At 34.6% G+C, this 25,388-nt stretch overlaps 1 protein-coding gene across 1 annotated transcript in view; it reads right to left on the bottom strand.

The window, feature by feature from the left end:
• MMP16 (matrix metallopeptidase 16) overlaps positions 1-25,388 on the bottom strand; it is a 173,458-nt gene that overhangs the window by 69,199 nt on the left and 78,871 nt on the right. The window contains exons 2-4 of the mRNA XM_085053146.1: positions 19,605-19,753; positions 11,843-11,965; positions 2,887-3,191 (exon numbers count right to left, since the gene is read on the bottom strand). Of these exons, the coding sequence (XP_084909272.1) occupies positions 2,887-3,191; positions 11,843-11,965; positions 19,605-19,753 (577 nt within the window). The remainder of the gene's footprint in view (positions 1-2,886; positions 3,192-11,842; positions 11,966-19,604; positions 19,754-25,388) is intronic.

Genomic DNA, 25,388 nt, shown 5'->3' on the forward strand with positions numbered 1-25,388 from the left:
CATGCAAATCGTTTTCATTAGAACAGTACGACGTGAAGAATGAGGCTAGAATTTTTCAACAGGACAGTATTTTTGCATTCTTGCTGCTAAGTAAACAAGTTGCTCTGTGTGTTTAAATCTCCCTGGAATACTAGAATAGGAATCAGAGAAAATCAGCCCCTTGGGGTAAGAGTTAGTTTAAAAATAAAAATAAATCACCAAATCATTTTCCCATTATACCAGATTTCAAATAATACTACAAAGGTGACTATTGGACTATTGGAGCAATGAATCTTAAAATTGACACTCACCTGGGAAAAATGACTCATAGCTAAGATCATAAATACATTTTTTAACCTTCTGCTTTTCAGTGCTCTGAGATTCAACTCAAAATTATAGGAAGCCTAAGAGAGCTGTAAGTTTTTCTTTCCTATCAATCCCAAATGGCATGCATGTCTTCTTTTTCCCCCTGGAAATTTTTTCCAGGCAAAAAAGAAAAAAAAAAAAAAAAGCCAAAAACAAAACCAAAAACAAAAAAACCCCACCACCACCAAAAACAACAGCAAAACAAAAAAAACCATAAAAAACAAACTCCATGATCCTTCAGGATTCCTAAACATAAGTTAATCAATAAGATAATAAGGAAAACCTGGCCTACCTGATAGCTAAAAGTCACCAATCAGACAAACAGGTGCCTGTATTTTCAGATTAAATGCACATATATTGCTATTTCTAGGGTTATAATGACATGGCAGTTTTCTCTGGAGAGCTATGACCTATGATCCATGGTTCACACCATTACAAGAATGAAACCAACAACTGCCAAAATTCTTCAGAGAAATTGCTTTGGTAAGATATTTTTATTAATTCTCATGTATTTTCAAAAAATATTATTTTTTTACTGTAAATATTCTATTTTAACAGGAACACATCTGCCTCAAAAAAAGTGTATATGAACACACCAAAATACATAAGCTATTAAATTTGCAGAAAAAAAAATCCAATGATAACTATTAAACCTTCATGATAAGGATAGAAAACCCTTTTATTATAAAAGTTCAAGGTTCTAAGATACATAAAAGCACAGTTTTAGTGATAGCATCAATTAACTTTCCCTTGACTTTTTTTCTTCAAAATATATTAAAATTCATGAGTACAAGTACCAGCTTTTGAAAACTGCTCTACAAAACTCAACCCCAAAAGCCATATGAAGAAATGAGTGCCATTTTGCACTATGAAAATTGTTTAAGTTAAAGGAGAATGAGATAGCCAGAAGCTTGTTCACTTTTATATAAGGTGTGGAACTGCTCCAAATGAGTTATCCCAACTTAAATTGACATCCTGACTTCAATGTACCCATGCCTGTAGATTCTCCCGAGCTGTTGAAGTAATAGCTCCAAAACCATAGAATATTATGTGCAGTGTTGGTCTCCAACCACCAAGAAAAAGCAGACACATAAAATCACCTCCACAATGCTGTGACTGAGTATGTAACTGAACTGCACAAACAGAGGATTCCCACTGGTGCTCCTTTGAGCTAAACGTGTGAAGAGGGCAAATATGAGCTGTGCAATAGCACAGATTTTGCTCCAGTAAGAATCTAGGGCTTGTTTCACAAGACAAAATTGTCTTGAACCCATTGTGCAACTGAGGGCTTTCACAGTGCCATGCACAGCTCTTGCTTGAACTGACTCTGGCACAGCACAAGTATTGCACCATTGGAACAGTCACACTGTATTTATACTCCTAAAATATTAAATTAAGGTTTTGTTGCAGACTCCAGGCTACAAATACTGCTACATAAAAAGCTCTGAATTTTACCTGGAAGATCTCAGGTGAGAAAGGGAAAGGAATTAGTAAAAGCCTCTCATCATTCACAAATTCAGTGTAACATGGAAATAAAACTATTCTGCACTTATTGTCATCTCTATTGTCTTTTGTATGCCAGAAACATGCTATCTGTGCATCTTCTCTTGAGTATCACTGCTGAAGATATCTCTCAAACTTTATGCAACTGGTTTAGATAGATCCACTAGGACAACTGTAGCTGTTTGGAAACAAAACCTGTCACAGCATCAACCACAGAATATGTCTACAGAAAAACTCTTCTTTGATACTGTTTTGTAGAGATGCAAAGTTAGACTTAGCTTTAAATTAGCATTCCTAGATAAGGGCAGTAATTTAGTCACACCACCACAGAGCTTGGCAATGGCCAGATTTTAATTGTGAAGGATAACTTCAAAGGGTATATTTAGTCTTTATTTGGTAAATTTTAGGTATGTCAACTGCACTATGCAGTCATTTATTTGACTGTGGGGAATATACTAAAGTAAATTGGGTATGTTAAAATCAATTCCAAAAGGCATTGAAAAGTTACTGGGAAACACCAATTCTGGTCTATAGCAAAACGGCATCTTTAAGACTTGCCTCTAAATGCTGCCACTGCATCATCATAAACACAAACTAAAGACTAGGTTTTATATACATTGGTTTTATATACATTGGTATCCTCAGAACTGGTGGGTAGCTGGAGTAGTTCTTAACCTCTCTTATATCACTGCTAAAGAATATTTGATGTTTTCCCTAAACCTAAAGAAGTTTGACATGTTAAAAAAATTCAGAATTAAAGTATTTTATGTAAACATCCAATATTTGAATGATCACAAATTTTCCTAAAAAGAATTTAATGGTTTTCAAGCAAAATAAATTTTCATACTGTATTACATTTAGACAGATACTTTTCTGCCTCAGATTCAAAGATACTGATCGACTAAACATACTTCTAAAGTAATGTTAACCTAGGAAAGAAAACAATGGGACTTTGGAAACAGGGAGCATGGAAGTAGTTCTGTCAGCTGAAAATTCATGCCATTTATTTATTTTGCTTAAAATTAAATATTCTCTTACCATCATGATTGGGATTTCCCAAAGTCCATGGCTCATCTGAGTCAAAATGAGTGTCTCCCCCAATTCCTGGCCCAGGAAAATATGCATGAGCCAAAAATCCTCCCTCCCCATCAAAGGGAGAACTGTCTCCATGAAAACCTGATGCAAAAATGATAGTAATATCCACATCTCTCTTGCCATTTTCTAATTCAATATAAGGAACTTCTTCAAATGTTAGAGGAGTTACATTCTGCCACACATCGAAGGCACGGCGAATGGCTTTACGAGTTTCAGCATCACCTACTTTTGGAGTGACGTTCTTTATGCTGAAAGAAACAGAGAAACATCACATACATTAAATGTAACAGAGTGGCAAGTGATACTGCTAACATCCATTTCCCCCTATTTACTATAAATTCTGTGCTTTTAATAAAACATGCTAGTCTGGCATTACATACTTTAAGAAGAGTATTTTTAAACAAGCTGGTGCAAAATTACTGTGTCAATGTGTATAGCCCTTTATTCTAGTACTTATTATGTTAGCTAGCTTACTCCCAGCAGTACAAAAAAATCTTATCTTTAGAAGATTAAAAATATATTAAAATGAAAATTCTTAACAGTGGGATAACCAGATTAATCAACCACTGACTGTTTACCTCCTGAACCACAATTAGAATCCATCACAGCTAAAAAATGTCATGTCCTTTCTGATCAAAAGAAAAATGTTTTTAGTTAAATGAAATTTTAACTTATTAGTGAGTTCATTAACAAAAGCAGAGTTCCATACTGTGACCACCAACCAGTATTCACAAAGCTTTGTTGCATTTGCAACTGGATAAATTCCTGATCAGAAACAAAGCCTTTTGACTTCAATACACGCTAAGATGTCCTTTTATGATCTGATTACATCCATAAAGCTTGCATAAAACTGTAGAATACATCAGAGAAATCATTTTATAGAAGACAATTATGTGCTAACTGAAGAATATGTATTTAAAGAGAAATTTCAGTCTCCACTATTTCTTCAAGTGACAAATATGAGAAAGGCAAAAAACTATCAGAATTGAAGTTTACTGTCATAGTTATTAGTAAAGCATAGTGAAATAATTTTTTTTTAAATCTTTATTTATTTTCATTATTGAATTCAAGAAAAGAATGACAATAAGAAATTTCAGATCTATCTGATTTTCTGCATCTTTTCCACTCGATTCATACTGGCAGCAAAAACTCTATTAGGTTTGTGTCTGCTTTGAAACTGCTGCAATCAGATTCTCTTTGTTCATTTGACATGTGCTTGACTGAATGTCCAGCACAAATTTCAGAAACTGCATAGTTCTAGAGTACATGTAATATTTCTGTCAGTTTACACAGCATGGCACATTAAAGGAGAACAAACATACTTTCATGAATAAACCTTGAATGTCTGATTTTTTTGTGAATTAAATGTGCCTGATGATATGGTATTTATGTTTATATAAATGGAAACAAATCTTTCAAGTCTAATTTCACAGATTTTACTTCATATATATGTTTTGTTCATAGGTTCATGTAGAAAACATAAAGTTACCAATTAAATTAATCTAGTTAAATCTAGTTAAATTAATCTAGTTAAATCTAGTTTTTGACTTCCACTCAAAAATATATTATTCCTTTGAGTCCAAAAGTGCTGTCCAACCAAAGCTTAATTTTTTAGCTGATATGTATGTTCCAAAGGGATATCAACACAGGTTATAAGATAAGATATTGTAGAGAATCCAAGGCTTTCCTTGATTTTTTTTTTTCCGAAGGTGATTTAACCAATCATTACATACTTATGCCTAGTCTATTCTTTGCCTGGCTTGTATAATTGGTTCTTGTTCTGCCTTTCTCTTTCACACACATGAGCTTCAACATTCTTCCCCTTACAAAAAGACATTTAAAAGATATTTCTACACTGCAAAGTCATTACCTTTTTGTTGTCTGTAAGAAATTAAAATTTTGAACTCTTTAAATCTTGTTATAAGACATTTTCTCCAGTCTATTAAATATTTTTTGTGATTTTAATTCCAGTCACTCCAATTTTTTTAATGTTCTTTTTAAACTGATTCTGTCAGAACTTTAAAGTACTACAGCACTGATCTTGCTGTCAGAGAGAAAAAGTCCTCTGATCTGTATGCATGACCTTACTCTACACGATGTAAATGTCATGTGATTTAAAGTGCTTTCTATGATGCCCCTCCATAATTATTTGCTCATCAGTAATTTTATGATCAGTATTGCATTGTGATTAAAAAAATATTGGACACGCTGGACCAACTATCAGCCCTTGCAGAACCCCTCTCTGAAAGCTCCCTCCTTTGGGAATTACTTTTTTTTAATATGTTTTAATTAGCAAGTCCATGAACTACTCAGTCTGTGCCCCTTGAGAGAAAGTACAGCATTTTGCAACCTGTCATGTGAAGCTAAATCAAAGCACATCACAATGGCACACTTATATTGGCACTACCAAAAAATTGTCAACAGTTCACCTGTTGCTATGCTAGGAATATCACTTATAAAGCTGGCAGATGTGCTCTTAGGCAATCCTGCTGTGTGCTCTCTAAGGCACATGTATTGCCTGAAGCAGAGTTCTTTGAAGAGTTAGAGCCTCTGTTATTTATCATATATAAGGAATATGGCAATTGAATCAACAGGGTCTCACAGAAAACAGAGCATGTCTAGCAAAACTGAAATATTGATATACGAAAAGTTAATCTGAAATATACAGCATGGGCTTTGTTTTTTTGGGGTTTTTTTTTGTATTTAGGAATCTTAGGAATTGGTCAAAGTCACATTTTGATCTTAAGTAAACAGAAAAAAAGAAGGGTCTTCTGCTGTTATATGTGAAATGAGGAAATAGATAAAAATGGAGTGGAATTTTCTATTGGTGGTAAATTGATTAATTAGTTGGTCTAAAATGGTTTGACTCACACTTTAAAATTTATCATTTTGTATTTTCTTGCTTTTTCAGTACATAGAATTAAGTTTTAATCACTGTCTACAAATAAAAAATGGAGCCATTGTGCTAGTTTCACACTCACAAACTAGATCTGACTAGCTAAGATAGCAGACATTTCCCATGGGATTCAGCTATTGACTTACTTTTGAAATAGCATCCCACATCTCCAGATTAATAGTAAAGTTATATTTTTCAAAGCAAACATTCTGTATTAAAACTAGAGAAATTTCTGGCTTCCAAACCAACATTCTATAGTGGGCAAGATTATACTGAAAAATATAGACTGAAAGAGAACTTAGATAAATCAGCAGTTATTCCTGTAAAAGAGTATTTATAGAAAAATAACTCTCCATTTTTAATGTGTTTAACACAACCAATGTCCAATCCTAAAAGGGCAAATACCAACACTGTGCAACACAAATGTTGAAATTGTCTTGCTGGGAACTTTGCTTAAAATAATTCACCAATGCAGACATCTGAAATCCAAGTTACACTACACTTCTTTCATGGTGTTTATCATATAACCTCCAATCTCCAAGGGGGAAGTACAGTAAAATCAATTAGTAAAGACAGTCTATCAATTACCAGAGATACTAGGACCCATCCTTTAAAAGTCTTCAGCTTAGAGCTGTGATTGCAAAAGCAAATAAAGTCTCATATGAGCACTTTTACTATTACATTTAGATCTAAATCTTAAATCCAGCGATAACCTGAAATAGTGGCAACTCTCACAGGCAGTCAAAAAAGAAGAGAGGAATTGGGTATCTTAAACTCAACATGTCCAGATAATGGAGTTCAAATAGAAGAGAGTATAGGACCTGACAACCCAGAACCACTCATATTACAGAAAGACAAAGGCCTTCATAATAAAAATCCATTTTTTTAAGTATTACTTTCCTAATCTCAATGTCTAGTGATCATTTCACAGCAAAAAAGCTCAAATGAGAGAAAGATCCAAAGCTGACCTTGACCAGACTGGCAGTGCAACTTTATAAAAAGGTTGAAGAACATAGAATTACTTTCAAAAGGAAAGTATTTTGGTAAATAAAAGATGATTTATAGGATGAAACATTTACGTTCATGTCATTTTTTGCAAACTAATAAACTGAGTAATACTTTTTATAAATTTTGAGAGCTGTTTATAAATTTTGAGAGCTGTTATTCTTAGACAACCACAGTCATGTATCAATTGATTATGCTTTTTTGTGGTTATTATTGCTGGTTTTATATGGTTTTCAACCTGATAGTTGCTTCAAGCATTATAACTTTAAAGCACGTCTTGCACAAGACGTGAACAATTAGATTTTATCACTCATGTGCACTTTTCACGTTGATTTACTATTTCTACAGCTGCCCGAAGAGTCTAGTTTTGGAGAGTGTTATTCTGAATTCCTAAGTCCTATTGATCTCAGAAAAGCTTTGGGTTTTCCTTCCCTTCCCACTCCTTCCCCAAAATATCCTGAAAGAAAAATTATCCATGTTTCACTGACGTATTTTTAGCTGCCTCAGCTTAAGGAGCCTTGCAAGATTGTCAGGATATACCTCACTTAACTGTGTAAAATCAGTAATCTGAAATTTAAATAGATGAAAGAGCACGAATTTCAAATGAGTAGGTAAAAAGTTGCAGTCAATAATCTCTTTGGAGTGAGCCAGTTACAGATCTTTACACAATATGAAACCATTAAATTAAAATGAATTGAAACATACATTATATTTTAATAACTTGTTGACATAACCTTTCTATTGTCACTGATGTAAATCAAACCCAAACTGAAACACAACTTTGGGGTTTTGTTTGTTGGGGTTTTGTTTTTTGTTTTGCTATTTCTTATAATCACACTGTTACTTTCAATAAAAGTAATAGATTATCTCTAGTCAAAAGCATATTTCACTTTGTTCCATCATTTCTCTAGATCTACTTTCTATGGAGTTGCTTCACTAATCTCTCACTGATGTGAGTTTTCTTAGCTTTAACTCCTTTCCAGTTTCAGTTTGTTAACTCTTTGTAGCTATAAACTATGAATATCTTCGCTCATATAAATCTAAATCAGAACTATTACTTTTGATTTTCTATGGCCCCATTAAAAGTCAACCTACTGCCACCATGTTTGAAAGAATTTAAAATTATCTTGGCTCTTCATTTTCATGGACAACATTCTCCTCAACATTCCTTACAAGGAGATGAAATGTGACAAAGATGAGACAAAAAACAAGGCTGGCAAAATGCTTGATAGATAAATATTTTTATATGAAAGATGTTTCAAGTAATCTGATGATATAATATACTACTAGGTAATCTAAAATCAATAAAATGCAACATAAACATATAATGTTTTCTAAATATGACTTTGTAACAATGTACTCAAAAATCTTCTTGCTACTATGAATCAACAGTATTTTCAAAGTTTTTTTCTTAATCCAGTATTTCCTTACTTTTTAGTGTGGATTTCAAATAGCCAAGAAAAATTTCTCTTTCCATATTCTACACAATATGGACCATTCTGACTACAGAATTTGCAGTCTATTGCTAACGAGCCAAATAAGACTTTTCATTGCATTCTGAAGCTCCCAGCTAGCATTAATTCATTTATCAGAACAGCATAAAGTTAGACCAGTCCAAATTGTTCCTCTTCTCTCAGAAATGAAATCTGGGATATATCTAACTTGTAATAGGAAAAAGACATTAATCTGGTGCTTGACCCATTGTACACTGAAGCCAAGAAAAAGAATTAATTATTTATAGTGGGTCTGGGATGAAGCTATTGACTATCTACAGCTACGTTTCCTGCACCAATTGAATTATTACATAATGCTGAGCAATTGAATTTGGTTTTTTACTTCCTCAAGACAGGAAAAATAAATCAGAATAACTTTTAATTTATTATTTTATTTTAAATTGTTACAAGTTCAAAGTAATGGTTATAATTCAAGACAGAGCATGTATTTTTACAGAGCATTCTCTAATTTTACTTGCAAAAGTATTTTGCAGATAGAATAATCTGGGTAATTGAGAAATGACTGACTGCTGGAGTTCAGATTATGAATAGTACACCCAGAAGGCTGATGAGGAGGGCTTCATATTCAATAATTATCTATCTAAAAAGGATATATGAAAGTTTATATTCTATTTTTACAAAACTGATTGGTTTGTTGATTCACATTGTAGCTTCTTCTTTAAAGTACTGGATAACTTACTTTCCTAGCAAAAGAGAAGGTGACTATATTTTTGAGAATCACACGTGCCTTCATAAATACCCCCTCAAAAAGCATTTTAAAAACCTGAAATATTTTTTTTAAATCCCTTCATAGCTTTCATAAATTTCTTCTCTGATTCTGTACAATGTTCAGAGATTGTTGGGTAACATGACACAGCCTAAGGTACTAAGGAAGGATTAAGACTGTATCATTAAAAACTCTGTAGCTTGTTCTGTAATGGAGTTCTAATTTGCATGTACTCTGGGATGTTCTCCTTCACTCCTATACTCTTCTGGCTGGTAAAGTTTGAAATCCTTACTTTCTGTTTCTGTCTTTGGAAAAGGCATGTCAGTCTATAACATACATACTAATAATTTCTCAGGGTGTATCAGCATGAACTATGCCAGGCCAAAGAGATACTGTAAACTGGGTAACTTCCTCAGAAACAGAAATTCTAACAAATACCACACACGAGTTCAAATAAGCAGAAAGTTGCATTCCCTGAGGGACAGTAAATATCATTCATGTGGCACAATGTCCATCCCATGCTGATTTCCCCAATACTAGAAATCTGCATGTCGGTTCTGTCTACAGAAACACTGCTTTCTAAGAATAAATATGACCTAATCAAAAATTTAATATGTTCCCAAAAGGACATAATAAATGTTCAAAATGTAGTATGTGGCAAAGCAATACATTATTAATGTAACTTCTAATTATAATTATAATTTTAAGTTGCTTCTTTAAAGTTCCATTTTGAAATTTTGCAGAACCATTTCAGGTTGAAAATCTAAATGCTGAAAATATGGAAAATTTCCAGGGCAAGGAGGTGAGGGTGGGGAGCTTCCTTTTGGGAGTATTGTTGTGGGGTTTTGGTTTTGGTTTTGGTTACCAGAAAATTGTAAGATGTAGCACACACTGAAATAAATAGGGAGAAATTGCTTTTTCTGTGGAGGAATTACTAGACTGGTTTAGCGAGCACACTTTGGACTGCAAGGTTTGACTGGCCAGGGAAGCACAGAATGCAGCTGGAAGCCTTTAGGTTATAAAGAGACTGAGGAAAGGCCTAGAGAAAAATAGAGCAGATAAGTAATACAAGAGATATGATGAAAATTTTAGGAGACAAAGCAAATTAAAATTTAACCAGTCATAAGTCTGTAAGCAGGTAATTGGTGAAGAGAAGTCTGTAAAGAATTTTTGTTTGTTTGTTTGTTTTTTCCTTATTTGCTTTGGGTTATTTTCTAATTCAAAAAGATAATATGATTTTTTTTCCTAATCAAACTTAGGGTTTCTATTTTAAATATCTTTTGTATGGTAACTCACTGCAAAAAATATTACAGACTTTTCCACTTCAAATCTCTGTTTGACTGGAGGTCTTGTCAAAGTGAGAGTGTGAATATTTTAGAAGAGGAGAGGCAGAAGATAAAGAACTGCTATAAATTCTCCAAAGTGAAAGATTGCTAGATAGTTGTCACTTAGTTTAATACTGGGCACCTTCATTTGTTATTTTGATTAATGCCTTGGGTGACAGTCCAGAAGATATACAAGTGGTAGGATTTAGACTGTGGTAAAAAATTCTGTAATGAAATAGGGAATCAGACTCTACAAATCAGAGTGGTAAAAAACCCACACATATTAGTAGATGACCATGCATGCCTCCTAAGTGTGCATGCACTGCATTTAAATTCTAAAATGCAAATAAATGTAAAGTGCTGTAGGTGGGCATTCTTATTCTGGCCAACTATAAATTGCATTTACATTAACAATAAAGGACTCCAGACAATGCAACATACCAGCCTCATGGCAGTCAATTCTTATTGCTTGATGTTATATCAGAATGCAATGTCTTAAACTAGAATTCTCCAATTTGGTCATAAGCCACAGCAGTGACACAGAGTTACTAATGAAACTGTATCTTCACCAGGGTATGAGCAACAGTCTAGATGACAATTAGAGCTTATGAACTTTAAATTTAGTACTGGTATGGGTTCATGAATATTGGCACCAGTTCATGAATTTGAAAACTATTTATGCCTTAGAACTTAGCTCTTTTAGATATTACAGGAATCCATGATGAGGCTATGTGAACATTCCAACAGTCTGTATTGGAATCCTTGGTTTCCTGACAAATTATTGATTTTATATTATATACATGACTCTTTCTCTGGTTGACAGAGCTCTAGAGAGTACAACTTGCAAGTTTCCACCTAACTTTCCCTGCAAGGCCTCAGTTTTAACAGCAGGCACAGTGTGCTAACTTCATGCCAGAATCAGGAGATATACAGATGAACTGCCCTGCACACACCCCTACACCCATCATCACCCAGGCAGGAAATGGTCGGGTCAGCGACTCATCAAATTATAATTAAATTACTTTGTATTTAGAACAGACCCATGAGCACCTACATTTTGCAGATACTGTCTCCTTTCAATAACCTATTTGATATACTTAAATTAGAGATCTGAGTTTCATTACCGCACTCCTACCTTCAGAGCATTATTCCCAGAGAAGATACCAAGAAAGTTGAAAGGTGGCGTTAAGGACATACTGGGTGTTAAATTGATGCTGTAAGCTTCAGAGAATTCATCTGCTATTAAATACATGTAATTTTAATCCAAGAAAACAACTTGGTTCTTATGTAGTACAGACATACTTAGAAGAGGTACCCTTACTAGCACTTTTATATCTACATTAATAATAGACTTCTCAAAATATTGAAAAATATTCAGGAATTTGCATTTACTTTAAATTAGAAGTCATCACTATTAGTGACATTTATATACCTATATGAATATCTTTCGTACCTGTAAGTGATATGTTTGTGTTGCCATTTCTGTCCTGTTAACGCGTAGCGTTTCCGACGGATGTTAAATTTGGAGATACCTCTTGTTTGGTCAGGCACACCACATCGAGGTTTCTTCATCCAGCTGCAAGAAACAGCACCATGCAGTTAAAGCAATATGAAAGAAAAAACATGATCGCTGCATCCAACTAATAAAAACATGTGTAATTATTTGCACATATGATTTTATATAACATATAAACTAATAAAAACAGCAGACTGTTGGGGTTCTTTTAATTCAAGATACTGAAATTTCTAATTTTATTATACTATCAAATTCTTCTATCTTACTACTTTTCCACACAATGAAACACTTCTCATTGTAAATGTAAGCTCCTAATGGGGATCTTTAACTCAGGAATTATGCTTAAGAATATTTAATGGTCTGCACAAAATCAAGCTGAAAAAGGCTAAATCACATACAATAAAAATGACCATTGCAGCAGCACCAGACTTCCCAGAGAAGTGCTGTATTTCTACAGTGCTCTTCAACATTTCAATGTTTTTCAACATTTCAATGTTTTTCAACATTTCAATGTTTTCCAACATTCAAAAAACTTTAAATTTGCCAGCATTCGAAATATATTAAAATTGATATCTAATTCAAAAGCATAATCTCCACAGCAATATCCTTGAACTGTTTCTTATTTGTAGTGTAAGGCACTATTTAGTTCAAACTACGCTCACCTCAAGTTATTATTTTATATGAGTTGAATGGCTGCAGGACAATTTACCATCAGGAAGAGAGTAAGACTGAAGTCTTTTACTGCATAAGTAAAAGACAAATCTCCTCTGTTACTTTTTCCAACTCATTGGACTATATTTCTATCCTGCCAAACAATTACTTATGTAAAAGCTATAGTTTTCGAATGGCATTTACCAGAATAGTAGTCATACCCTATATTCAGGCTTGCATGGATAAATTTCTGACCGTTAAACTGGCATTGTTTTATAAATAAATGTACACATGGCAGCTGTATATATGCATGACTGGATGACAGAAAAGTAATTTGAAATGTCATCTCAGAAAGTGGATTCCCTTTAAAACATGCACAGGTAACAAAAAACTCAAAAAAAGCTGTCAGTCAACCATCAGCCTCATTTACTTTGATAAAAGTGTGTGAAGTGGCCTAAAAGTACAGTTAGACTTGTAACACTTCATATATGCTGTAGCTATGGATATATAGCAAACTGTTTTTCAAAGGCACCAGTAGGTCTTAAGCCTGTGGGAAAGTACAAAATTTTCTTGACAGTACCATGATGGCACTGCACCCCACTTGCACTGATAAGAGCTATAGAAGTGCCTGCAAAAACTCTGATGGGTGGCAAATCTATTGAGTAGTACAAGTGAGGAACCCAAAACTCATGAATTTAAGTGCCTTAACTGAAGACATCAAGTTGACAGTTATCTGTTTCAAATAAGAAACATAGAATGATTTGTTATGATTTCTGGTCAGAATACTCATGCATGGCACACAAAACAGCTGATGTGCAAGGAAAACAATCTTCTTTCCCTGTTCCCTGCAAAGACCACACCGCAAAAATCTAAAAAACCTTACCCCACCAGTATTGGCTGAAACACCCTGCAACTTTACTTCAGGTTCCTTTGGTTTTTGAAATGAAATAACAATTCAACAAAGTAGACATCAGGGATTTTTGGGATGAAATATTGAGAAATTACATTTTCTTTAATAACAAAAAAATAAATAAAGAAGTAGACCTCTGTTACAGACCAAAGGGCAACTATATTCTTCTTAGTAAAATGATATATTTACACTTCATGAGATTAAAATTGGCTCAGACCTTTGAAAACTTTTAGACACATTGTCAGTAACACTTTTTCACAGTGCATGTTAGATCAGTATGCAGCATTTTAATGGCAGGGTATATATAAATTATGCTGTTGAAACTGCACGCACACACTCATTGCAGAAAAAGACATAAACATAACAAAAGATTAGTGTTCTCACCTTAAGGTGATATCCCTACATCAAGAGCAAGAAGCAAGGAATAAAGCAAAACCAAATAAATATTATACCAAGTTAGAAACACTGCATAAAGATATTGTATATAATATCTATCACTTATAGTTGTATCATTTGAAGGGCAATGACTTTAAAGTCATTGAATTAGGCCTTCCTCCTCTCCAAAAAAGTTTACATTATATAGCTTAACTGATGGAGATCTATTTTGATCTATTTTGATCTCCTTGCCAGTGAGCAGGGTTTGCTCACTGGCAAGCTAGGAGCAGATGAGAGTGAATATTCTAAGTTCTGAATTTAAAAATTAATCTTCAAAGCTATTGAAATAATCTCTCAATTCAAAAGATTCAATAATCTTACAGAAAACACTGTTAACATAAAAAAAAATTATACTTTAGAATTAATACCAGAAGTCAAGAACAGTAGGTAACATGGATTCAAAAGTCAACATTGCATTATCTTATTATAACTACTGACAATTCTTTTTTAACAAAACAAAACATAGCCCAAAATAAAATGTTATGAAATTCAAGCAGTCACAATTTGTTCTTACATTGATTTTGAAGTAGTATGTACCTATCAAGAACATTATGCTTGTATCCCTATTGGTTTGGACAGGCAAGGGATGTTCCAAGTTGTCATGCTGTCTGGACCACTAATATTCTTACTGTTCTTACATGAGGTCTGGGACTGTAGTTCACACAATATAAATCCAAATATAAATCAAATGGAAGTCATCGCATGAGCAGTTCAGTAGCTTTTGGGAAATTATCTTCATGTAAAATTTAAGGAAAAATGCAATTCACAGCTGAAGAGTTGGAACATCACCAAATCTATCACCTAGATCTTGGCTGAGCTAAGTTTAGCAGTAGAATTTTAAACAAACTAGTGCATGACTAGTATGGGAGCTCAGTATTTTCCAGCACAAGAGTGAGGCAAAATGTTATATTCAGGCACATAAATTTTCCTTTTATTTCTTCAATATTTTAAACTTCTTTTTCAACAGTAATTGTTCTTACACTCACTGAGAGTGAGACTTCTGTCAGTAATAACCATTAATGCTCATGACATTCGGGATACTTAGCACATAATATGGTCTTCCATTGGGGGAACTGATAAATAAAACAATAATTTCTCTTTTCTTCCAAATATTGATTAATTTATCATAAGATGATCAAGGTCTTCCATGTTCCTGATTACTTGTTGGAGTTTAATTTTGTTGGTTTTGAAATGTTTTGAAATATATTTTAAAAAGTAGCATACAGGTGATGACTTTACTTCTCTTTCATGAGTTTGTTTTTAACTTGTAGAAATCTTTTCTGCAGCAGCCCCTCAAAATTATTATTTTATAAGTGTTCAATAAAGAGGCTTAATTGTGACTAATGTTCTCTGTCTGTACACTATGTTACATCACATTCCTCTTCTAACTCCATTAGTTTGAGTCTTGAGGAGCTATATATGTCAGGAAAATTTAAACATTTTAGATCCAAAGAAAATTTAGAAAGATTAAAAGAAAAATATGCAGCAAAACTATGATGCTCTTCCAGTACAAAGAGAGATTAAACTGAACTGCTTCTACCTCAAGCCAGTTGCCTAATCATATTTTGTTCTTTGGTGGTTAAGAGGAAAAATCAGTTTCTGTCTCTTATTTTTATTAAGCCTCCAGGAAAAAAGTTTTGCCCTAACACAGAATTAAAATATTAAAAACCATACCTTTGCTTAAATGCCCCAACTGCTTTATCCCTAATCAAAATTGCTGCTAAGGTTGCACACTGGTTTTGTTGTTGGGGTTTGGGGGTTATTTTGTGCAGAGTTACAGCAAAAAAGGGAGGATTCAACTTGACTTACTGCAACTTAAGTTAGTGACTAGAAAAACTATAGACATCTATTTAGGAAAATGACTGAATTTTACCCTTGAACCTCTAGTGAGGAGAAATAGGTATATTTTCTAAGCATCTTTGCTTTTACCTACTGTAGCCTGCTATTACAGGACTTTATTGACACTTGCTAAATAATAGGAAACAGTCAAAGAGTCACGTAAGATATTGTATTTCAGCCCTGATGATTTCTCCTCAAGACTTCTCGTTGGATATTTCTGAGAGTACAGACCTTATGTATTCTTTTGTACAAAAATATTGACTAATTTACTGAGAAAATAAACCACTGGATCAATTTCAACAGCTCAGAATTTACTCTTGTGACTGACAGTTAATATTTAAACAGCAGAGAGCATAAACATGGTTAGAAACTCATCTAAGCATTAAAATAAGCACATTTGCCATTTATGAAGGATGACATTCAAATAAAATTAATATTTTGTTATTATTGCACAGATTTAGTTAGTATCCTATGCACAAGCATTCCATCTGTATACCAAGAAGTTTGCAATGTACTCCTTGAAACTGTAAACCACATTTTGGGAATAAACTTATATAGCACATTTAAGAAAAGAAAACAACCAGTCTTTCCTACAGTATGTTTGGTTTAGGGGTGTGGAAGACCAGGAATGCCAACAGTGATTCCAGTTTCAGAAGTCTCCTTTTTCATGAAAAATTGTCTGTGTTTGGTAATACATAAACAAACTACAGAAATTACTGTGACAGCCCATGCAAATGTCAGACAGTATTTTCATTGGGTTTGCCATTGTCATGGTACTTGCATTCAGAACTTCCCTCATATTTTTACACCATTATAAGGATATCTCTTTCAACCACTCCCTCTTACTCATCCCCAGGAAAAAGTACACATTATTATTTTCAAGACACTCGAGGTAAAAAAAATACAGCAAAAACAAGTGAATGCTCAGTAGTAGGCAGAAGAAGAATATTGTTTCTATTTATGCATACCAAAATACTCATTGTAGGATTATCTTTTTCTCAGAGCAGCAAAATCCCCCCAGGAGACTTTTGCTGCTGCTGCTGGAGGACATTATTTCTTTGTTAATACCCCCAAAGTTGGTTCCTATCAAGCTTCTACTATAACTTTTCTAATTGTCCTTCTGTAGACAAAGAGGCACATCATAATCTCTTCTCAAAATGTGTAAAAGAAGCAGGTAAATCCTCATGCACAAGATGAGAACATATTTTTATGAGGTTCCTGCTGTATTCATTAATTGTAACACTAGAATTGTTAGTGATTACAACATATTATTCCCAGAGAAACAAATTATAAACTGTCACATATTTCTGTCTAATGAGTATACATTCTTCCTGTGTAGATGAAAGGGAAAATTATTTCAAAAATTTACAAAATAATGCCACAAATGAATAGTTGAAAAAATACTCTATCCTTTATTATCTAGTCATATTTCCCATGAACATTCAGTGATGTGGACTGATGGTATCTTGAGGCTAGAGTTTAGTTAAAAATTAGGTTTTTGCTCTTTTGTTTTTCCAACACCAATGCAGGTGTGACAAGCCTTTAAGAATCAGTTCCTAACTTGTCTCAAGTTAATATGACTCCAAATATCTAAGTAAATGCAACATTCATCCAGCATGAGTTACATGCATCTAAGAATTGCAGTGTATGAATTCATCTTTCTGTGTAAAAGAAAATCATGCGTCAAAAGATCTCGAAGACTCAGTATCTATCACTTAATAAAATTAATGCTTTGGATTGCTGCAGAGATGGATTTCTTGATCTCTTACGTTGCAGAAGTGAAGAAAATCTTGCCAAAGGTGGCCAAAAAAGCTGGACAAAAAGCCAAATTAGCCAAAAAGTCAAATTTGCATCATTAACCACCTCCATTGAAATTCAAATTTTGGGTTGTTTTTTTTCAATTCTCCAGCTGATACTCTAAGAGATGGCCTCTGCTTTCCCTTAGGTTACTACTTTCTTCTCTGCTGCTGTGAATAGACTATTTTACTTTTAGTGAAATATATTGTCTCTTACAACGCTGCTACTAATGGGTCTTTAAAAGTGTACCAGTTACTGGTGCAGCAGCACTCTCCTCAAAGATCAATCACTGAAGCTGCATGAAGAGCACAGACTCTTCACCCTGCAGAATGAACCATAAACACACTTTTGAGCATGGCTCTCTCACAAGGCATTTACTGGTTTAAGGTCCTTTAAATTCCTAAACTGAGGGATGTGTGATCAACTCACCTCCCCTGAGGGCAGCCACAAAATCTGCTTTGTTTTATTGCTTTTCAATGCAATAGAGTATGTGTCAGTGGAATAAAATGATTTTTCCAGTCCTCCCAGCATTTTGTGTAGTCTCTTCCCTAAACTCTAAATGATATAAAAATCATTAATGTCAGCTACTTTACCATAAAAGAACAACAGAAGATGACACATCAGGTTGGGGGTGGTAAATGGGAAATGAAGGAGGATTTTTCCCCCCAAATAAGCATTTTAGAGCAGTAGAAACATATTTCACTGAAGTAAAAGTTGGATATGCAGTGACAGCACTATTTAGTTATTGCGTGCTTTTCAAGCAAAGTAACTTTTTCTAAAATCACAAGATAATCTTTATCACAATTTAACTGGAATGAGTCCACCAAACACTTCAAATCAGAGAATCAGAGAATAGTTTAAGTTGGAAAAGATCTCTACAGTCATTGAATCCAACCATTATCATGGCACTGCCAAATCCACCACAAAACCATGTCCCTAAGTGCCATATCTACACTTTCCTGGGCAGCTTGTTCCAATGCTTGACAACCTCTTAGGTGAAGAACTATATCCTAATATTAATCTAAACCTCCCCTGGTGCAACTTGAGGCTTGTCCTGTCAGTCATTACCTGGGAGAAGGGGCCAACCTCTGCCTGGTTACAACCTCCTCTCAGGTAGTTGTAGAGTCTCATAAAGTCCCCCTGAGCCTCGGTTTTTTTCACATCAAAAACCTAAAAACCACAATTTCCGCAGCTGCTTCTCACAGGAGTTGTGCTCCAGACTCTTCCCCAGCTCTGTTGCCCTTCTCTGGACACACTCCAGCACCTCAATGTCCTTCTTGCAGCAAAGGGCCCAAAACTGAACATGGATTCAAGAAGTTGTCCCACCAATGTGAAGTACAGGAGCATGATTACTGCCCTGGTCCTGCCAAATTAATCTCAGATACATTTTCTTAATTATGCATTAATAGTCCCTGTTTTTTTCGGAGGGTTTTTTTGGCACATTTTAGAATTTGGCATACTATAGAGTTGCTTGAAAGTGTCCTTTAATAGCGCTGTTTTACAAAGCTTCTCTGTGTCCATTTTTGCACTAAAATCAGACACTGAGAGCCTGAAAGAACTTCAGAATTGCAAAAGGCATGCAAAACCAATTCAATTTTACTGCATGTTAAAATGACCACACCTGGTCTTTTGTTACTGGAAGCCACTAAATGAATGGGCCAGTGGAGTCTGCCAATTTTTTTTTTTTTCAAATGGGAATAAAGAAATTTACACTAAAGATTTTCTTTTAAAGTAAAAAAAAGACTCCTTCAACTGTGAAACATTTAATGGATTCTTGCCAGTTTCAAACAGGCTTTTTCTCTTTCACATCGATAACCTTTTGGCCCTTTCTCTAGGTAACCCTGTAACATCTTGTTTACAATCAAGACAGCAGTTAGGCAGGTGATGACCTGCAACCATGAAATACCAGCAGATGAAGAAATCGAAAAGACAAGGAAAGAAACAATTCAACTCCCCCTCTGAAGCTGCAACACTATTTGGATACCCCAGTTACACTGCTGCTTCACAGTTCTATTTTACCCTGCTTGAAACAGAAAAGTCAAGAGCAGTTCAGTACTGGTTACTTACTCAATTGTGTTCCTGTCCACTTTTCCTGTCATATTAATGCCATAGAACTGCTGCATGGCAGCTATAGCTGATTGCATGGTTTCTGCAGAGCGCAACACCGACATTCGGGGGTCAGTTGGTGGAAGGTAGCCATACTTTTGTAACCATACCTGCAATGACAAGTGCAGTGGCTATTAAATAGAAATTAGAGGTAAATAAAATGCTCCCTAGTAATTAGCTTTATACCATACATAATGAAGCTTCTAATTCATCAAGTACAAGTCCTGTTAGTTTGGGTGCTTGGGTTTTTTTTTTATTATCTGCAAATAAGAAATTCTTTGGGGATTTTATTTCACCTTCTTAATTGAAGATTCTGTTGCTATAAGACTTACAGAGTTTTCCACCCAGAAGCTGTGTCTCTTTATTATCTGAAACTGCCTGCTTCAATTATTTATTTAATGTATTTATTTGTTTATTTGAAGTTACAACTTAAGCACCTATCCCTGGCTCTAGGCACTTCAAGTAGTGTTTTAAGCAGACAAAATATAAATCTACAATATATGCCACATACAACTGACAGCCCACAAGGCACATAATAATATTCACCATCTACAATAATAAATCCACAATAGCTCTCACACATTTACAGTATATTGTTATTGTCTCTCGAAGAATATGAAAGAGAGGATAGGGAGACATTCAGCTTTCTGAGAATATCAAAATCACATACTTAAAGGTAAAGCAGGTGTCCAGGAGATAATGACATAGCAGTGTCTGCCTTCACTTAGAGAAAGCTCTCTGATAAAAGGAACTGCCTTTTTAAATCAAGATGGATTTAATGCCAACTGTTTATGCTCTTAATTGCATAGAAGTATGAGGTTAAAATTAATGAAAGCTTCACGGATTAAAGCCACTATCTTAAGAACATTTGGACAAACCCTTGGAAACATGCTGTCCTGTTAAAGCAATGTTTCACAAACACATAGCTGCAGGTATCATAATGTTTCTATGTATTCTCAAAATTAAGCTTATACTGATAACAGTGTAAGACTTTTGAGGAAGTTAGGGCACTGACAAATCTTTAAAAATGTATTTCCATTTAGGGGCTGAAACTACCACTAGAACGAAAGGTACATGTATTGCCAATCTACACAATTCAGTTAAAATTTATTACTGCTATTTCACTCCTCACAGTTCCAAAGTATTTGTGACCCCATAAATCTGATCTCCTGCTCTGAAAAAAAAAAAAAAATTAAAAATTGATTCAACCACCTCTTACAAACATATTGCATCACAGTTCACAGATCCTGAATCACTACATTAATGAATGCTATCCACACACTATTCACTTATTGTCTTTTGTGGGCTCTCTCTGTCTCACACAACACTTCTGGGTTTTTACCTGTTTCACATACACACTGTTTATATGCAGCCTAACACCAACCTATGTAGCTATTTTTAGCTTTAAGTTTATCTTGAAGAGTCCTCCATTTCAGTGTCATAGCAGGTTAACCATGGCTGTGGTGCACTCCCTTTTTATGAACATAGTGAAGATGATCACGATGAATTAATTCTCTATTAAGATTTACTTTACCAACACTGAACATGTATTATAGGTGAACATTGGCTCAGTATAAGTAAAAGATCAAACTGGCATTAAACATTGCGGAAACCTTCAGGTTATGAGTTCAGATATTTTTAATTTACCCATGTTTATCTTAAACACACATTTACCTGTGTGGTTCACACACAACCTCAACAACCACTGAATCACAAAATCACAGAATATTCTGAGTTGGAAGGGACCCCGAAGGATCAGAGACCAACTCTTAAGTGAATGGCCCATAGAAATCAAACCCAGGTTTGTGAGCTCCACACAACAGGGAGATACAACAGGACAGGAAGGTACAGACAGGATTAAGACCCAGACTAATGCCTTTCACCTTCACACTATTTCTATATACAGGAACCATTCAGAACAAGAACAAAATTTTGCTTAATAGATAGCAAAATGCTCTTTTTTTCCATTATAAATGAATTGCTACAATCAGTACCTACATCCAACTTTACATATACTTCTTGCACTTTTCAGCTTTAAGGGATTTTTTGTGTACATTTTATGCATGCAAGATTTGGGTAATTACAGAAATAATTTAGTTTATGTGCCCCTTTGCTGAGGAAGCCTGTTCTTCCATTATTGGACGACAGCTCTGACAGGCTATATAGAGCCTGAATGTTGGCAAGAGAAATGTAATATGTGGAAAAAAGACCACAGAAATAAGAAATAAATAAGTTTGACACAGAGTGGGTTGATTTCAGTGTAATACATAGAGTCTCTTTGACATTTTATATTTACAATGAGTATATTTAAGATTGGGATTACTTTTATATTCATCTTCTCAAGTCAGTGATATCAAAACAAACAGTAAGGGAAGAAAAATAGTTCTGAGTAGCATGTCACAGTTATCTAAAATGATGCCACGTTTTCAGCAAGAATTTGGTATGCAGACACAGAGCAGGGCTTTGTTTGAAGCTCTTAGGTTCTAAGGGCAAACAAAATTGCTTGGTAGGCTTAGGAGGTCACCTATCAGCACACAAAACCATCCTCACTGTGGCTGTAACTGAAGGAGTCAGAGGTATGAGGTTACAAGTAAGCAAAGTTGCCAGAAGTTAAGCCTTCAGAGCTCTGAATTAGAAAAGCTATTAAGACAGAAACAGAGAAAGTATCTTGGGGAGTACTGCTCATGGGAGAAGTGTAGCAGGGAGAACAAACTGGAATCTAGCAGAGTGCCACTGCAGAGACACTTGGCAGAAAAGGAAGAGAGTTGGCTAAGAAACAGCAGGAGAGGACAGTATAGCCTTTCCCTATCTAAAGAGTTTTACATACAAGTTAAATACAGGATGCCTGAAAGCCACCCCCTATCCTTGAACAAAGGAAGTAGACCACCTGGGTCTTCCCTCAGCCTTCAAATCAGCCTAGAAGACACAGCCAACATACTGGAAAGTCAGATGACACTCTGAAAGTAGTCTCTTTTAGAAAATTCAGAAAAAATTGACCTCCAGGCTGCTTAAAGTTTGAGAGCAAGTAGCATTTAGTGTTACACAATTCTGTGCTCTGTCCTCAAGAGAAAGGATTACGAAACAAGAAAAAAAGACAGCAAATTTGGTTCTGCAGTTTTCTACGTGAAGGACAGAAAAATTTGCAGGACCTTGGCTCAGAGTGCCAGATATCTAAAATATGCACCTCAGACTCTTTTGTGCATAGCCAAAAGGCTGTGAACTATAGAGCAGAAGCATAACTTAAAGTCCAAAATATATAACGTGGGTAAAACAGCAAAGAAGAAACAGTATGAGCAGGAGAATGAAAGAAAAAAATTTTCTCTCTGTCTTGTGTTTTTGAGGAAAGCTATAAAAAAAATTATAATCAGAAGAATTTTCTACTCCTCTCTACTGAAATTAGACTTAGTCTGATTTAATATACTTCAGCAATCACAATGTCCTGGCGAGCCTCATCCGGAGGAAATCATCAGTCTTGGAACAAAGATATAGTGAAGTAGATCCATCTAAAATGTAATGTCTGGGATGGCAACAGGGACCCTTTGCACAGACTCCAAATAAGTGATATGTTTCATGCCTTTATGCAATTTAAGAAGATAAAATACTGCTACTTCAAGTCAAGTTTTTGGGCAGGACTTTCTTGTTCTGCTGCAAAATGAGCGCCATGGTACGTCTCATGTAACCACAGAAAAACACAGCTGGAAGACAACAGGTTCCACCACTTCCCTCTCTAGTATAGTGCTTTAGCATCCTACTGCTTTAGTTGACTTTTCTGTGAAGTTTGCTTCTGAGTTGAGTCCTTCTTACTAGAATTTAAGCCTGTAACTATTTATTTTACCTGCTACAGGTAAAGGGAACCAATTACTCATTTCCCCTCTGAAGCAGCCTTTTACATATTCGAACTTTCTGGTGTGAATCACTCTTTCTACTATTTTAAAAATGAACTGAAAAATCTTCTTTTGTTTAATCATATTTCATTATCTGCATTAACCTCCAGAAAACTTGAAGCTAAAATCTATCTTTACTAAGCAGCACTTGCTTGCAGAGGACTTCTATATTAGTTCCCATTGTTGGCCTATTAACAAACACCAGAGTTCAGCTGAAGTGTTAGGAGTAATTCAGAATAACATGGACATCCAAATATTTCATTTTGGAAAAAAAAACCAAAAAATACCCAGAAATGCCAGAAATAAAATTAGCCTAAAAATATTTTTATTCAATAACTGAACTTCAAGGCTTATGTCCCATTCATCTATACATTTTAAAATTTCAAACCCATGATTTGCACATTTTGTCCACCAGAAAGTTTCTTCACCATAATTCCACCTTCTATTTTCTTAATTGTAAAGAAAAGGATACAAATAATCCATTGGTGATGAAATCTGTAGACATGACAGGAGTTTGTTGAGAACCTGACACCTCTGCAGACATCCATGGAACCTCTAAGTGCTCAGCACATGATATGTATCACCTTCCAGATTCTGGATGTCATTGATGTCATAGATACCTAGAGTTTTGGGGTTTTTTTGACGAAAAAATATTTTCATTTTAGTTTAACTCCTACTTATGCTATGCTGTATGGATCCTCTGGCTATGGAACAGATAGCACTTTCTCACATGGCTGTATTCTTTTCTCCTCTAAAGGATAAAGAATAGGCTAACTTAAAGTGTATTAAACACACCAAGGGATTTTAATAATTCAGATCTTTGCTAGTTTAGGAAGAAAGACTAATCTTAAAAACAGCATGTTGACACCAAAGACTTATTAAGAACAAAGAAAACCCATATATCATTATTAAAGATTAAACAAGAATATTATTAAGATAATCAGAGTTTCAGAGAGATTACTGATTTCTGTGGTAGAAGAAGCTTAGCAGCAAATTAGTAATGTTCCTGAATGACAGTACATAGTATAAGCTACAGTACAATTATGTTCTGTGAACCTGAAGTCTTAGTAAAATCAGTCTAATAAAGCATGGATCAAAACAATTTTATAAACATCTTCAGGAGTGCAGCTGCATATCATTATTATTCATGTATTCCTGTTCCTTTTTTAGATTTTATCTGCAAACAGAAATCCTATCTGCATGGAGCAAAACTGTGATGTTTCATAATATCAAAATATTTTGACTTCTATTTTTTTAATACACTTCCACCAAAGACACTATTAGTGAAATGATTTAAAGTGTCTAAGTGATTCAAGAGATATATGTTTTCAAAAACCATACTGATCACCACAGGATTTAGTAGTTCAAGTGCTGATGCAATTTTGAAAAGCGATTGAAGGCTTTAACCATAGTAAGGATAAATAAGCTAGCTCTAGAATTAGTATCCATATGATCAAATTATTTCTTCATTTAGGTCAAATAATCATGGCTAATGGTATGTTTTAATTACAGACCTACATAGCACAGCTAATACTGACTTTTCAGTGAAAGCTTGATAGAAAGCAAGAAACAAACTGAAGTGTTTACACAGAGCATTATATGAAATTTTCTGATGTTTTCTCTTCCTCTTGTCTTCAGTGCCACCAGTTTCTCATCAGTGGTGTCTTCTCTTCTTAACAGAATACACCAATGTGAATGGTTATATATCTATTACCATATAGACATGGTTATAAATCTAGTATGGCATGGCATATATCTAGTAAAAAAAAATCCTACCAAAAAAAAAAGGCACACAAGAACACAAAGTCCAGGAGAGACTAACCTAGTCTATCAGTAATGTCTACAGAATGAAAATAAGAAT

This window comes from Lichenostomus cassidix, chromosome 2 (assembly GCF_008360975.1).
Source record: "Lichenostomus cassidix isolate B80296 chromosome 2, HeHo_3.0, whole genome shotgun sequence".
NCBI classification, from domain to species: Eukaryota; Metazoa; Chordata; class Aves; order Passeriformes; family Meliphagidae; genus Lichenostomus; species Lichenostomus cassidix.